Raw genomic sequence first — 15,558 nt, 5'->3', positions numbered from 1 at the left:
GTCCTTGCAAATTCTTGGTCCCAAGACACAGAAAAGCAGCCTAGAGGGTGAGGGGAACAGCTGCCAAGCTGGTGTGCTAACAGCAGGAAATGGATGGATGGGGGTGTTCTGACTTCTTAAATAAAATCGCATTAAGGACCTATGTCTTCCCCTGCCCACTGGAGCCGGCCCTCTCTCTCCTCTCCTGTCACAGACGGTAGCTTCACACATGCTCACCCTCCTGCTTCACCTGCAAGAGTCAAAGCCAGGTGTTCTCCCAAGGACAGAAGGAATAATCCCCAGGGATACCAAAATGCATCTGCCTGCATCCTGCCAGATCTCAGCAAGTCCCCCAGGGTTGACATTGGCCCTGCTGTGTCCTGGGTACCTTCATGGGCTCATCCCAGTGTGGAGACGCCCCTGCTGTGGAGGGCTATGCCTAAGATATACGGGAGGGAGCTACTGACCCGGATGTGTGATGCCAAGCTCTGTGTCCAATCTCATACTCTTGCCCTGGCCCCTGGTCACACGTGCCCTACAGGAAGTTCCTATAGCTCAGGCCACCAAAAGATGGAAGGAAACCATGTAGCAAGTGAAACACGGACCACCCGGGATAAGGATTATTAATATTAAAGATCCCACTGGTCTCATAATTTCGGGACCAAGAACAGCAGCTGCCTCAGAACTCTGGGCCCCCGGTGACCGTTATGAGACAGATCAGGACATGGAGAGGTTCTGGAGCTGGGGGGGGCCTCTCCTGGAAGTGTTGGCACAAGAAGGGGAAAAGGAGAGATGTCAGGAGGAGATGACTGTATGGAAATGTGTGGATGCCATTCGGCCGTGTCCTCTGTGCCCAGGTTCCGCACTGGCGTCGCCTGCCTTAGTATAAAGCCCATTTTTTGCAAGACAAACTGAAGTGGTAGAGAGAAAGATTCACAAACGGTGGATGTTTGACTGCCCTGAAAATCGTCCTTCTCCCCAGTCACCAAACGCCCTCTGCTGGGAGCAGAGATGGCTGCACTCCCCTGCTCCCCAGGGATGCCCTATAGAGCTGCAAAAAGCCCTGGAAGCCAGTTCCAAGGAGGACAATAGAGATGCTCCCCAAGTAATCTTGACAGATGAGTGGAGGACTGACCTGATTCCAGCTGCCTCACCCAATACGGGAACAACAACCTCCACTGTGGACACTAATGACCCTAATGTGCAGGAGTGGATGGACTTGAATACCCTGCCAGCCCCTCCCCCAGCCCCAGAGCAAGATTAGAGGGGAGGTGGCCAGGGAGAGGGACCAGGTGGAGTTATAAAGAGAGGAAGCCAGAGCAGAGAGAGGGAAAGAGCCTGCAAGACCCAGCCTCACCCTGGCTGTCCTCCCATATGATGGCCCAGGACCAGCCATCTCCCCCACACCCTGTCCCCTCCAAACCTCCTCCAGGAAGCCCTCCAGGGTCCTCCAAGCACCTCCAGATCACCAGAGCAGATCGTCCTGTGGGCACAGCCACCACGGCCAAGTCCTGTCTCCCCACAAGGACATCCTGGGGGCAGCACGACTCCTGTCCCCTCACCTCCCAGCACAGAGCCTGGCACAGAGTCAGAGTTCAGTGGCTGTTTACTGATCAAAACTTGAGAACAGGACGCAGGGCAGCCTTGCAGCCTGGGGTGGGGTGGACCTGCTGTGTATGAGGAGAGTTATCTCTGTGGTCAGGCCCTGGTGGGGGGGCCCTGAGGGAGGCACTGACATCTCCAACAGCTTAGTATCCAAACCACCCTATGGACAGACCTACAAGTGCCCCCCCCATACAGGTCAGGAGCCGGGGGTCTCGTCAGGCTGTCAGGAGGTGTGCACTGGCCTGCTCCGGGGATGAGGGGCTGGCTCACACAGTGGATGGAGGTGGAGTTGGGAGGAGCCGCTGAGCTGAGCTTTATATGCCGTGCTGTGGGTATCACCCACGTCGTCCATGTTAGGAGGGGGCAGCCATGTCCATGACAGTTACATCCCTGGGTTCTTTCCACCAAAGATCAGGAGCTCCTGCTTTGTTCCCAGTCCTGATCCAGCAGAGGACAGAGTGAGCCCATGAAGTCTGTCTGGTGGGTGAGAAGGGTGTGGGCCAAGCACACAGGTTAATACAGAATTGTATTCTTCAGTCAATGCTATGGAGGTGGGATGGGAGGCCCAGAGAAAATCTCTCAGAGATGGGGAGAAATAAAGGAGGAATAGAAACCTGCCAGACAGGAAGTGAAGGAAGATGCTTCGCAGCAGAGGAAACAGCACGTGCTAGGGCCTGACCTGGGAAAGGGCCCGACCTGTAGGGAGGCCCTGACCCTGCAGCTGTGGTGCTGGGAGGACGGGGCCCCATCCAGGCCAGGACACGGCAGAGGAAAAGGGTCGTGAGGGTGGGGGCAGTGGGCCTTCCAGCAGCGTCAGGATGGACTGAGCAGAAGAGGGGGTGGGAGCTGAGGCCGGAAAGGCAGAGGGGACAAGTGATGGGTGATATAGTTGTGGGCTTCAGGTCAGACTCCCAGAGGGCAGACATGGGAGCTGGCAGGTTGGAAGCTGGAGGATGCCGGGCCCCTGCTGCTGGGGGAGGTGCTTGGCACTGGGTGCAGCCCCAGGCAGTTTGCCCATCAGGGCATCCTGAGCCCCCAGGCTGGTCACACACCCTAGAGGACAGACAGCGCTGATGTCATAAAGAATAGGTGGAAATGGTGCTGGTGGGTCCACCTTACAAACTCCCACACAGCACAGAGTAGGGTCGGGCTGTTCTTTCATTGGAACACCCAGCACAATTTATGCTTCACACTCTAATGAGGTGCTATGGCCCGGATCAGGAAGAGGTCACAGGCTGCATGCCCACGTGTGACCCTGGGCACAAGCTGGCACTGCTGGGGGGTCCTCAGGGACCACGTGTTCTTCTCACGGTGCTCGGGTTCAGTGTGGAGTTCACGGTGATTCTCCCTGGAGCCGAACACATGTGTACCGGCCCTTTTGCTCGACAATTTGCTGCCAGGAACCAAGGTCATGGGTCCCAGAAACTCAAGTAGCCTCTTCCACTGGGCTACTGGGCATGACAGAGCCTGATCTAGAAAGAACTGCTCCTGTGCTGAAGCCTGTCCCTGCCAGGAAATGCTACCTTCTGTTGAAGGACAAGTGTGTTAGTTACTCAGTCATGTCTGACTCTTTGTGACCCCATGAACTAAAGCCCACCAGGGTCCCCTGGCTATGAAATTCTCCAGGGAAGAACAATGGGGTGCTTAGCCATTTCCTTCTCGAGGGGAATCTTCCCTACCCAGGGATCGAACCTAGGTCTCCTGAATTGTAGGCGATTCAGGTCTCCTGAATTTACCATCTGAACCACCTGCTGGTGAAGAACCTGCCTGCCAATGCCAGAGACGTAAGCGATTCAGGTTTGATCAATGGGTTGGAAAGATCCCCTGGTGGAAGGCATGGCAACACAGTCCAGTATTCTCGCCTGGGGAAACCCGGGACAGAGGACCTGGAGTCCATAGGGTCCCAAAGAATCAGACACAAGTAAAACGATTTGGTAAGCACCCAGTGAAGGAGAGCGAGCCCCTGAGGCTGTCACAGAATCTGCCCTGAGCCTTATCTCTCCGGGGGCCTTCCGGTCTCCAGATATGTGAGATGGGATGTGTCTGCTGGTTAAGACCCAAATGGGAGGAAAGTCCAGGTCAAGTCAGGCCACATGGGTACCAGGGAGGGGGGTGATACAGGAAGGATAAAGACCTGCTTGGAGACCGTGTTCTTCAGATGTATTTGCTGGGGGAGGGGACAAGGTGGCCAAAAGGGAGAGTGAGTCTCAGGTCGGGCAGCCACAGAAAGAGCCGCTCAGGCATTTGGAGGTCAGACAGCAGAACCTACTCCCAGACCCCTGCTCTAAGTCAGGGTTACAGAGACCCCCAGGCAACACTCTGACCCCTGCAGGCTGCACCGCCGTGCCAGCCATCCTCCAGGAAGGAGACCCCGCTGTTGTCATCTCCCGTGAATTCCCTCTAAGGTCCCCAGCTCCTCTATGGGTCCCATTTTACAGATGGGCTGCTGAGTCCTAGAGGGTTCAGGCATCTTGCCAAGGTCACTATCCATGATCCAGACCTAATTCTGAAACTTTCAGGCCTTCTTGCTCCTACACTAGCTGTGCGACCTGGGATAGTCAGGTCCTATTGTGAAAACCCCTTAAAAGAGAGATGACAACCGCTATTGCAAGTCTCAGACTTGGGGTTTCATGTGAAGGAGAGTGTTCCTGGTGGTGGCAGGCCCCACACTGAGAGTTAGGATTTGCAGGGCAGTGTGAAGGAGCCAGTCCAGTGGGTTGGGGGCAGGGATTGGTAAGATGCCCAGTGGGAAATACCGGAGAGGCCTAAGGGAAGGGGCATGAGGACTGGGGTAAGGGGAGCCAGAGGGAAGCAGGCAGGCATCCCTGGGGAGGTGGTGTTTGGGGTTTGGCTAAAGGCAGATGGTCAGGAAACCCCAGATGGAGCAGAGTGCTGCAGGGCAGTGAGCGAGGGCCCCCGCCTGCACCGCTCAGGTGACAGCCTCTGTGTGGGCATCACTCCTGGTCTCCTTCCCGCTCCATCCACCAAAGGGCGGTGGCCCCATCGGCTGGCAGGAGGCGGGCCCTGCAGGCAGGCAGACGTCCTCCAGCCCCTGTGCTGGCCGAGGAGATGGAGCCGCAGGGCTGGCTGCCTCTGCTCCTGCGGTTGGGCCTGATGTGGCCCCTGGGGGCTCCTTCTGAGCCCCGACTGAGGGTATTCGTGGTTCCGCACAGCCACATGGACGTGGGCTGGCTGCACACCGTACAGGTAGGTGCCCCGAGTGACCCCTGCACACCTCTTGAAGCTGCGGCTCTTTTTCCTTCTGGACTCCAGAGTGGGTTTGTGTCCCGGGTCTCTGCCATCAGGGGTCTCGGCCTGGGGTCCATCACTACCTGGCTATGGACTGGCTGAGGACTGCTCTGGGGGCTCAGATGGTGAAGAATCTGCCTGCAGTACAAGAGAACCAGGTTCGATCCCTGGGTCAGGTAGATATGCTGGAGAAGGAAATGGCAATGCACTCCAGTATTCTTGCCTGGAAAATTCCATGGACAGAGGAGCCTGGCGGGATATCCTCCAAGGGGTCACAAATAGTTGGACCCAAATGAGCAACTAACATGTACGGGCTCTGGACAGGGGTGAGAATGTGTCCCCAGCTGCAATGGATGGAAGGGGTTCCTCGAATAATTGTTGAGTGAGTGAATGAGTGCACCAGCGCCGAGGGAAAGACTGATTTCCATAAGTTTCTGGTGCAGGTAACTGAAATGATTACCCAGGCCTGTGCAAGCTCTTTCTGGAAGGAGGAAGGAAATAAATGAATAGGACCACTCTGTGATCATGGATACAATAGTTTCCATGAGACGTTAATAAGTGAGTCGCTCACTTTAAAGGGAGTCGGGCAGCAAGAGGCCCTGAGGCTGAGTGTTGAGTCTGGTCCCGGCTCACTGGGCAGCCTCTGTGGGTGGTCACCCACCTGCGTGTGGAACTGCTGACGTGTGGGAAGCAGGCTCGTCACCCCCAGTTGACTGAGGCCCAGGGTGGAGTGCTGCCCAAGTCAGCAGACATTGCCGCCTTGCCTGATAACCGCCTGCCCAGGGGTCCTTGCATTCCTTTATCAGCATCCAGGCACCACGGTGAGCCAGCCTGACCCAGATGGGAGCAGGCTCAGCTCCATCCTGAGGGCTCCCAGCCTTGTGGGGAGGAGATAGATCCAGAGAGACAACTCGCGGGGTCAGCTCCTCTCAGCCTCAACTCTGACACACACTTCCCCAATCGCTTCATCCCAAGAAGGCCCATCTGAATCCCTGGACCTCACTCCCGGGGCCCTGTTGTCAACTGGTCTGTCCTCCAAGGCAGGAGCGGTCAGCTCACCCCACTGGGCTGGCACATCCCTCTGTCACAGAGTGTCTGTCCCCTCTTGACTCTCCTCAGGGGCAGGCTTCCATCTAAGGGGGTCCGCCTGGGTCCTTCTCTCAGTGCAGGGCTCACTGCCTGTCCAGCAGAGAGTGGACACCGCGCTCCCTTGTTTGAGGAGGAGGGGGAGTCTAGGGCAGGGCCTGGGGCAGGCTTGGCGGGAGCGCCAGTGACCCCCGGACACCGTGTCTCCCTGCACTTTCCTCCTCGGTCCCTGGTCCACGCCCTCTGGTTTCCCCCATGGGGCTGGAGTGATGGTCTCTCCCCCTCCCCACCCCAGGAGAGCATGCAGGCTTATGTCACCAACGTCTACAACACCGTGGTGGAGGAGCTGACCCTTGAGAAGAAGCGCAGGTTCATCGCTGTGGAGCAGGAGTATTTCCGGCTCTGGTGGGATGGCGTCGCCTCGGATGAGCAGAAAGGCCAGGTAACGCTGCCCTCAGGGGGGTCCTCACCAGGCAGATGAGAGCAGATGCCCTGGGGGTCCTGGGGACGACCCTTCAGGAAGCTCCTGGGTTGTGCTCTGTGCGGCCAGGGTGGGGCTGCATAAACCAGGGGGCCCCAACCCGGCTGAGCTGTGCCCAGGGTCCGTTTAGTACAGGTTTGTGGTCAGCCCCATGCCCAGGGGACAGGGTTATGTTTGATCATGCCTTTACGGTTCCTCCTGAATAACTGCAGCTCTGGCAGCCCAGCCGGGCACTCAGCTGGTGAGAATGAGGTCCCCTCTGACCCTGGGCAATCTGGGCTGACCTGTGTCCACACCTTCTGATTTCATTTGTCGATCTGCATGGACCCATGGGCCCCAGAGCCCAGGACCAGCCAGGGTGCAGGAGGCCCTGTGGATTAACCTCCAGGGCTGATTAACTCCATGTCCAGGGGGTCAGAGGCCCTGGTCCAAGGAGGGGCAGCCTGGGGCCAGGGCCTCCCCTCGTTCCCCGTGGGATCACAGGTGGGGCTGGCTCTTCAGCTGCAGGTCCCACATATGGAAACAGAGTGGCCTTCCTCCTCAGAGAGGCTGTGCCCAGAATGTGCCCATGGTGTGAGCACCCAGGGTGCCTCTGGGGCATGGTCCCCTCCAGGCATCACCTGCCCTCAGAACAGTCACCAATGGTGAAACTCAGAGGCTCAGCCACCTGCTCAAGGCAGAGAGCTCAGACAGTGAAGCTGGGTGTCCCCCAGGCCCCCACAGTGGATGCGAACCTGCAGCCTGTGGAGCCGAGAGGACGAGCCTCCCATCTGACGGGCTCTGCCGCGAGCCGGGTGCTGGGCTCAGGTCTGTACAGGTTACTCTACTGACTCCTCCCACAACCCACATGGTGAGGACACTGATCCTACTGCACAGAGCTGGTCCGGGTTCAGAGAGGGCAGGCAACTGGCTGAAGGTCACACAGCTTATAGCTGACAGCTGGGTTCTGGGTCAGTATTGTGAATCAAAGCACAGCTCTCTGGGTGTCCATTGGGCAGTTCTTCCTTCTTTACATGGACATCTCCAGACCCAAGTCACTTAATCCTACTCCCACAGTAAAGTTTTCGCTGGCTAAGATCTAGAGAGGCAACTCAATAGTACGTCCCTGGAAACTAGCAATTTTCCCTGAGTTGTTTGGGCTGAATCCCAGTGTCTGAATGGTGCCCAACATGAAGCAGGTGCACATTTGAAACAATACACGGTAGATGTCATTCCACGTACTTTCAGATCAAATCAAAACCACAGTCTCCCAGGAGCATGATGTGCTCAGTGTCACAGCCCTTGACTGTATTTATGTTTCCATTTTTCCCTTCTTTCATGGATATATTTTATCGTCCACACCATGAGATTTACAGGATCTAAGTTCCCTAGTCAATGTAGAAATGAAAGTCGCTCTGTCATGTCCCACTCTTTGTGACCCCATGGACTGTAGCCTGCAAGTCTTCTCTGTAGTGGAATTCCCCAGGAAAGAATACTGGAGTGGATAGCCAATCCCTTCCCCAGGGGATCTTCCTGACCCAGGGATCAAACCCGAGTCTCCTGCATTGTAGGCAGATTCCGCACCATCTGAGACACCAGGGAAGCCCAAGAAGGGATCAAACTCACATCCTTGGCACTGAAAGTGTACCCTACACACTGAATTCCCAGGAAATTTCCTTCATTTGTTTATTCAAAAATATTTGTTAGGCAGGCACATGTGAAATGCAATTTGAAGAGCATTCAGCAAAACTATGAGGCTGAAATCATCAAACTTATGAAAGAGGAATGTTCAGGAAGCATTGGATATTAGAGGATGCACTCCAGTATTCCTGCCTGGAGAAGCTCATGAACAGAGGAGCCCGGTGGGGCACAATCCATGGAGTCGCAAAGAGGAGGACATTCCAAGAAACTGAGCATGAACACATGCACTTGTTACTAATGTGAAATAGCCTGAGTTTTGATCATTACATAGCAGTTGTAATGATCTATGTCTCTCAAAAATGACCTGAACTATTCAGATAAAGCCATGCAGTTGCTAACTTGTACTTTCAAATAGTTTCGGAAAAGCATGATGTGTGTAATGACTTTGGGGAGTGTTAAGAGAAATAGGTAAAGAATATTAGCAATGAGATAATCTAGAGAAGGATTCATGGGAGCTTTTTGGTACAGCTCCTGTAATTTTTCCATAATTTTGGCATCGTTCAAAAGCAAAAGTTGTTGGGGCATTCAACCCATTTACATTTAAGGTAATTATTCATAAGCATGATCCTGTTGCCATTAACTTTATTGTTTTGGGTTTGAGTTTATACATCCTTTCTATGTTTCCTGTCTAGAGAAGATCCTTTATCATTTGTTAGAGAGCTGGTTTCGTGGTGCTGAATTCTTTCAGCTTTTGCTTGTCTGTAAAGCTTTTGGTTTCTCCTTCTTATTTGAATGAGATCCTTGCTGGGTACAGTAATCTGGGCTGTAGATTATTTTCTTTCATCACTTTAAGTATGTTCTGCCATTCCCTTTTGGCCTGAAGAGTTTCTATTGAAAGATCAGCTGTTATCCTTATGAGAATCCCCTTGTGTGTTATTTGTTGTTTTTCCCTTGCTACATTTTATATTTGTTCTTTGTGTTTGATCATTGTTAATTTGATTAATATGTGTCTTGGGGTGTTTCCTCTTGGGTTTATCCTGTTTGGGACTCTCTGGGTTTCTTGGACTTAGGTGATTATTTCCTTCCCCATTTTAGGGAAGTTTTCAACTATTATCTCCTCAAGTATTTTTTCATGGCCTTTCTTTTTGTCTTCTTCTTCTGGGACTCCTGTAATTCGAATGTTGGGGCATTTAACATTGTCCCAGAGGTCTCTGAGGTTGTCCTCATTTCTTTTAATTCTTTTTTCTTTTTTCCTCTCTGTTTCATTTATTTCTACCATTCTATCTTCTACCTCACTTATCCTATCTTCTGCCTCTGTTATTCTACTGTTGGTTCCCTCCAGAGTGTTTTTAATCTCATTTATTGCATTATTCATTATATATTGGCTATTATTTCTTCTAGGTCCTTGTTAAGCCTTTCTTGCATCTTCTCGATCCTTGTCTGCAGGATATTTATCTGTAACTCCAATTTGCTTTCAAGATTTTGGGTCACTTTCACTATCATTATTCGGAATTCTTTATCAGGTAGATTCCCTGTCTCTTCCTCATCTGTTTGGTTTGGTGAGCATTCATCCTGTTCCTTACCTGATGGGTATTTCTCTGCCTTTTCATCTTGTTTATGTTGCTGTGTTTAGGGTGACCTTTCCTTATTCTGGCAGTTTGTGTTTCCTCTTTATTGTGGAGGTTCCTCACTGTGGGTGGGGTTGGACAGGTGGCTTGTCAAGGTTTTCTGATTAGGGAAGCTTGTGTCGGTGTTCTGGTGGGTGGAGCTAGATTTCTTCTCTCTGGAGCGCAATGAAGTGTCCAGTAATAAGTTTTGAGATGTCAGTCAGTTTGGTGTGGCTTTGATCAGTCCCAACCAAAAGACAAAGACTGGCTGAATGGATACAAAAACAAGACCCCTATATATGTTGTCTACAAGAGACCCACCTTGAAACAAGGGACACATACAGACTGAAAGTGAAGGGCTGGAAAAAGATATTCCATGCAAATAGAGACTAAAAGAAAACAGAAGTAGCAATACTTATATCAGATAAAATAGATTTTTAAACAAAGGCTGTGAAAAGAGATAAAGATGGACACTACATAATGATCAAAGGATCAATCCAAGAAGAAGATATAACAATTATAAATATATATGCACACAACATAGGAGCACCACAATATGTAAGACAAATGCTAACAAGTATGAAAGGAGAAATTAACAATAACATAATAATAGTGGGAGACTTTAATACTCCACTCACACCTATGGATAGATCAACTAAACAGAAAATTAACAAGGAAACACAAACTTTAAATGATACAATAGACCAGTTAGACCTAATTCATATCTATAGGACAGTTCACCCCAAAACAATGAATTTCACCTTTTTCTCAAGGGCACACCGAACCTTCTCCAGGATAGATCACATCCTGGGCCACAAATCTAGCCTTGGTAAATTCAAAAAATTGAAATCATTCTAAGCATCTTTTCTGACCACAATGCGGTAAGATTAGATGTCAATTACAGGAGAAAAACTATTAAAATTCCAAAATATGGAGGCTGAACAACCAACAAATCATAGAAGAAATAAAAAAAAAAATCAAAATATGCATAGAAACAAATGAAAATGAAAACATAACAACCCAAAACCTATGGGACACTGTAAAAGCAGTGCTAAAGGGAAGGTTAGTAGCATTACAGGCTTACCTCAAGAAACAAGAAAAAAGCCAAATAAATAACCTAACTCTACACCTAAAGCAACTTGAAAAGGAAGAAATTATGAACCCCAGGGTTAGTAGAAGGAAAAGAATCTTTAAAATTAGAGCAGAAATAAATGCAACAGAAGCAAAACAGGCCATAGCAAAAATTAACAAAACCAAAACCTGGTTCTTTGAGAAGGTAAATAAAACTGACAAACCATTAGCCAGACTCATCAAGATGCAAAGGGAGAAAAATCAAATCAACAAAATTAGAAATGAAAATGGAGAAATGACAACAGACAACAGAGAAATGCAAAGGATCATAAGAGACTATTATCAGCATCTACATGCAAACAAAATGGACAACTTGGAAGAAATGGACAAATTCTTAGAAAAGTACAACTTTCCAAAACTGAACCAGGAAGAAATAGAAAATCTCAACAGACCCATCACAAGCATGAAAATTGAAACTGTAATCAGAAATCTTCCAACAAACAAAAGCCCAGGACCAGATGGCTTCACAGCTGAATTCTGCCAAAAATTTAGAAAAGAGCTAACACCTATCCTACTCAAACTCTTCCAGAAAATTGCAGAAGAAGGTAAACTTCCAAACTCATTCTATGAGGCCACCATCACCTTAATACCAACACCTGGCAAAGATGCCACAGAAAAAGAAATCTATAGGCCAATATCACTGATGAAAATACATGCAAAAATCCTTAACAAAATTCTAGCAAACAGAATCCAACAACATATTAAAAAGATCATACATCATGACCAAGTGGGTTTTATCCCAGGGATGCAAGGATTCTTCAATATCCACAAATCAATCAATGTAATACACCACATTAACAAATTGAAAAATAAAAACCATATGATTATCTCAGTAGATGCAGAGAAAGCCTTTGACAAAATTCAACATCCATTTATGATAAAAACCCTCCAGAAAGCAGGAATAGAAGGACCATACCCCAACATAATAAAAGCTATATATGACAAACCCTCAGCAAACATTATCCTCAGTGGTGAAAAATTGAAAACATTTCCCCTAAAGTCAGGAACAAGATAAGGGTGCCCACTCTCACCACTACTATTCAATATAGTTTTGGAAGGTTTGGCCACAGCAATCAGAGCAGAAAAAGAAATAAAACGAATACAGATTGGAAAAGAAGAAGTAAAACACTCACTGTTTGCAGATGACATGATCCTCTACATAGAAAACCCTAAAGACTCCACCAGAAAATTACTAGAGCTAATCAATGAATATAGTAGAGTTGCAGGATATAAAATTAACACACAGAAATTCCTTGCATTCCTATACACTAACAATGAGAAAACAGAAAGAGAAATTAAGGAAACAATTCCGTTCACCATTGCAACAAAAAGAATAAAATACTTACAAATAAATCTACCTAAAGAAACAAAAGACTTATATGTAGAAAACTATAAAACACTGATGATAGAAATCAAAGAGGACACAAATAGATGGGAAAATATACCATGCGCATGGATTGGAAGAATCAATATAGTGAGAATGAGTATACTACCCAAAACAATCTATAGATTCAATGCAATCCCTATCAAGCTACCAATGGTATTTTTCAGAGAACTAGAACAAATAATTTCACAATTTGTATGGAAATACAAAAAACCTCAAATAGCCAAAGCAATTTTGAGAAAGAAGAATGGAACTGGAGGAATCAACCTGCCTGACTTCAGTGTCTACTACAAAGCCACAGTCATCAAGACAGTGTGGTACTGGCACAAAGACAGAAATATAGATCAATGGAACCAAATAGAAAGTCCAGAGATAAATCCACGCACCTATGGACACCTTATCCTTGACAAAGGCAGCAAGAATATGCAATGGAGAAAAGGCAATCTCTTTAACAAGTGGTGCTGGGAAAACTGGTCAACCACTTGTAAAAGAATGAAACTAGAACACTTTCTAACAGCATACACAAAAATAAACTCAAAATGGATTCAAGATCTAAATGTAAGACCAGAAACTATAAAACTCCTAGAGGAAAACATAGGCAAAACACTCTCTGACATAAACCACAGCAGGATCCTCTATGACCCACCTCCCAGAATATTGGAAATAAAAGCAAAAATAAACAAATGGGACCCAATTAAAATTAAAAGCTTCTGCACAACAAAGGAAACTATAAGCAAAGTGAAAAGACAACCTTCAGCATGGGAGAAAATAATAGCAAATGAAGCAATGGACAAAGAATCAATCTCGAAAATATAGAAGCAACTCCTGCAGCTCAATTCCAGAAAAATAAAAGACCCAATCAAAAAGTGGGCCAAAGAACTAAACAGATATTTCTCCAAAGAAGACATACAGATGGCTAACAAACACATGAAAAGATGCTCAACATCACTCATTATCAGAGAAATGCAAATCAAAACCACAATGAGGTACCATCTCACACCAGTCAGAATGGCTGCTATCCAAAAGTCTATAAACAATAAATGCTTGAGAGGGTGTGGAGAAAAGGGAACCCTCTTACACTGTTGGTGGGAATGCAAAGTAGTACAGCCGCTATGGAGAACACTGTGGAGATTCCTTAAAAAACTGGAAATAGAACTGCCATATGACCCGGCAATCCCACTGCTGGGCATACACACTGAGGAAACCAGAATTGAAAGAGACACGTGGACCCCAATGTTCATCGCAGCACTGTTTATGATAGCTAGGACATGGAAGCAACCTAGATGTCCATCAGCAGACAAATGGATAAGAAAGCTGTGGTACATATACACAATGGAATATTACTCAGCCATTAAAAAGAATACATTTGAATCAGTTCTAATGAGGTGGATGAAACTGGAGCCTATTATACAGAGTGAAGTAAGCGAGAAAGAAAAACACCAATACAGTATACTAATGCGTATATATGGAATTTAGAAAGATGGTAATGGTAACCCTGTATGTGTGACAGCAAGACAGACCCAGATGTATTGAACAGTCTTTTGGACTCTATGGGAGAGGGTGAGGGTGGGATGATATAGGAGAATGACATTGAAACATGTAAATTATCATATGTGAAACAAATCACTAGTCCAGGTTTGATGCATGATACAGGATGCTCGGGGCTGTTGCACTGGGATGACCCAGAGGGATGGGATGGTGAGGGAGTTGGGACTCCGGGTCAGGATGGGGAACACATGTACACCCATGGCAAATTCAAGTCAATGTATGGTGAAACCAACACAATGTCATAAAGTAAAATAAATAAATCATTTTAAAATAAAATAAAATAATAAAAAAATTTTAAAAAGCAAAAGTTGTGAACATATGTACCTATATATATGCCTGACGAAGCAGTAGCCAGGGCCAGGCCCTGTTCTCAGAGCTGGACACAGTGCTGACCAGGACAGACAGTGTCCTGCTATTTGCAGAATAAATGAGGCTGAGGAGTTTGAAGGAAGGACCACAAGATGCTATAGGCATGTGCCCAGAAAATACAACTGGCTCAGCCCAGGGGATATAACCTGGCCTTTTCTCTCTGCCCACCATGACAAGGTCCACCAGCTCGTGGCCGAAGGTCGCCTGGAGTTTGTCCTTGGAGGCCAGGTCATGCACGACGAGGCTGTGACCCACTTTGATGACCAGATCCTCCAGCTCACAGGTTTGATTACCCTTCCCCAGACCAGGGTCCCTGGGGCCTCCTGTGGGGCTGGGACTGGGTGTCTGAGCCCTCGTCCTGGGCTCCATCCTCCCTTCTCAGCAGGAGACTGACCAGTCAACACTGTGATTGCTGGTACTGCGTCCATGTCTGTGCCTGAGTGCAGGGGATAAGGGTGTGGATTCTAGACCAGCCGGCCTGGCTGTCTCCTGACTCTGCTCCTTCCCAGCCCTGTAACCCTGGGCAAGTGATGCAACCTCATTAGGCCTCAGTTCCTTCCTCTGGAAAAGTGCTTGATAGTGATGTAAGATCCACCCCAAAGGGGTGTTACTAGGATTAAATTGGGGTAATTCCAACAGAGCACATAGTGTACAGTGTGTGGGTCCCTAGTAAATGATCAGTAAACGTCAGATGCCATCTCTGCTATCACCTCACCCACCAGCACCAGAACCAGCACCACCACTAACAGCTCAGCACGTCATTGCATCACTTCTAACACCAGCACCTCCAACACCATCACCATCACCATCACAACCATTACCCCACCATCACTATCTACACATGGACCACCTCCAACACCAATGCCACTGCCACCATCACCACCATCCCCTCCATCTCCACACACACTGGCCACTCACAGGCACATTCCTCTCCATTTAACAAGTGTTCTCTACACATATCACCTCACTCACCACTAAAGGCAGGGTGTGCAGAGGGCATCATGCTCTCAGACTCCTTTGCAGAAGAGACACTAAGACTGAGGCTACAAGAAGGACAAAGAGTCAGTGGATGAGCCAGGATTGACTGCAGCGTGGGCTGAGCTCTATCCGTTGGCACTCCACTAAAGAGGGACTGTGTGTAGGACATCATGATAGCATTGAACTTTCCTTTCCTCCAAATGTGTTCCTTTTATTACTGAGTAATATTCCATTGCACATATGTATCACAACTTCTTTATCCATGTCGACAGATATCTAGGTCGCTTCCATACCCTAGCTATTGCAAACAGCACTGCAGTGAACATTGGGGGTACATGTGTCTTTCATTATTACAGTATAGGAATGCAAGGGATTTCAGTTTATTAATTTTATATCCTCTAACTTTACTATATTCATTGATTCCCTCAAGTAATTTTCTGGTGGCATCTTTAGAGTTTTCCCTGTATAGTATCGTGCTATCAGCAAACAGTGAGAATTTTACTTCATCTCCTCTATGGATT

General features: G+C 48.2%; 1 protein-coding gene across 2 annotated transcripts in view; it reads left to right on the top strand.

Annotated features, from left to right (window-relative positions):
- The first annotated feature begins 4,653 nt into the window (after positions 1 to 4,653).
- The window catches only part of LOC122696142 (epididymis-specific alpha-mannosidase-like), a 31,763-nt gene continuing 20,858 nt past the window's right edge, over positions 4,654 to 15,558 (top strand). For both annotated transcript variants that reach the window (XM_043905833.1, XM_043905832.1), the window contains exons 1-3: positions 4,654 to 4,791; positions 6,215 to 6,361; positions 14,237 to 14,342. In XM_043905833.1, coding sequence (XP_043761768.1) covers positions 4,654 to 4,791; positions 6,215 to 6,361; positions 14,237 to 14,342 — 391 coding nt within the window. The remainder of the gene's footprint in view (positions 4,792 to 6,214; positions 6,362 to 14,236; positions 14,343 to 15,558) is intronic.

The sequence above is a fragment of the Cervus elaphus genome, chromosome 6 (genome assembly GCF_910594005.1).
Source record: "Cervus elaphus chromosome 6, mCerEla1.1, whole genome shotgun sequence".
NCBI classification, from domain to species: Eukaryota; Metazoa; Chordata; class Mammalia; order Artiodactyla; family Cervidae; genus Cervus; species Cervus elaphus.
This window is presented reverse-complemented; position numbering and strand designations above follow the sequence as displayed.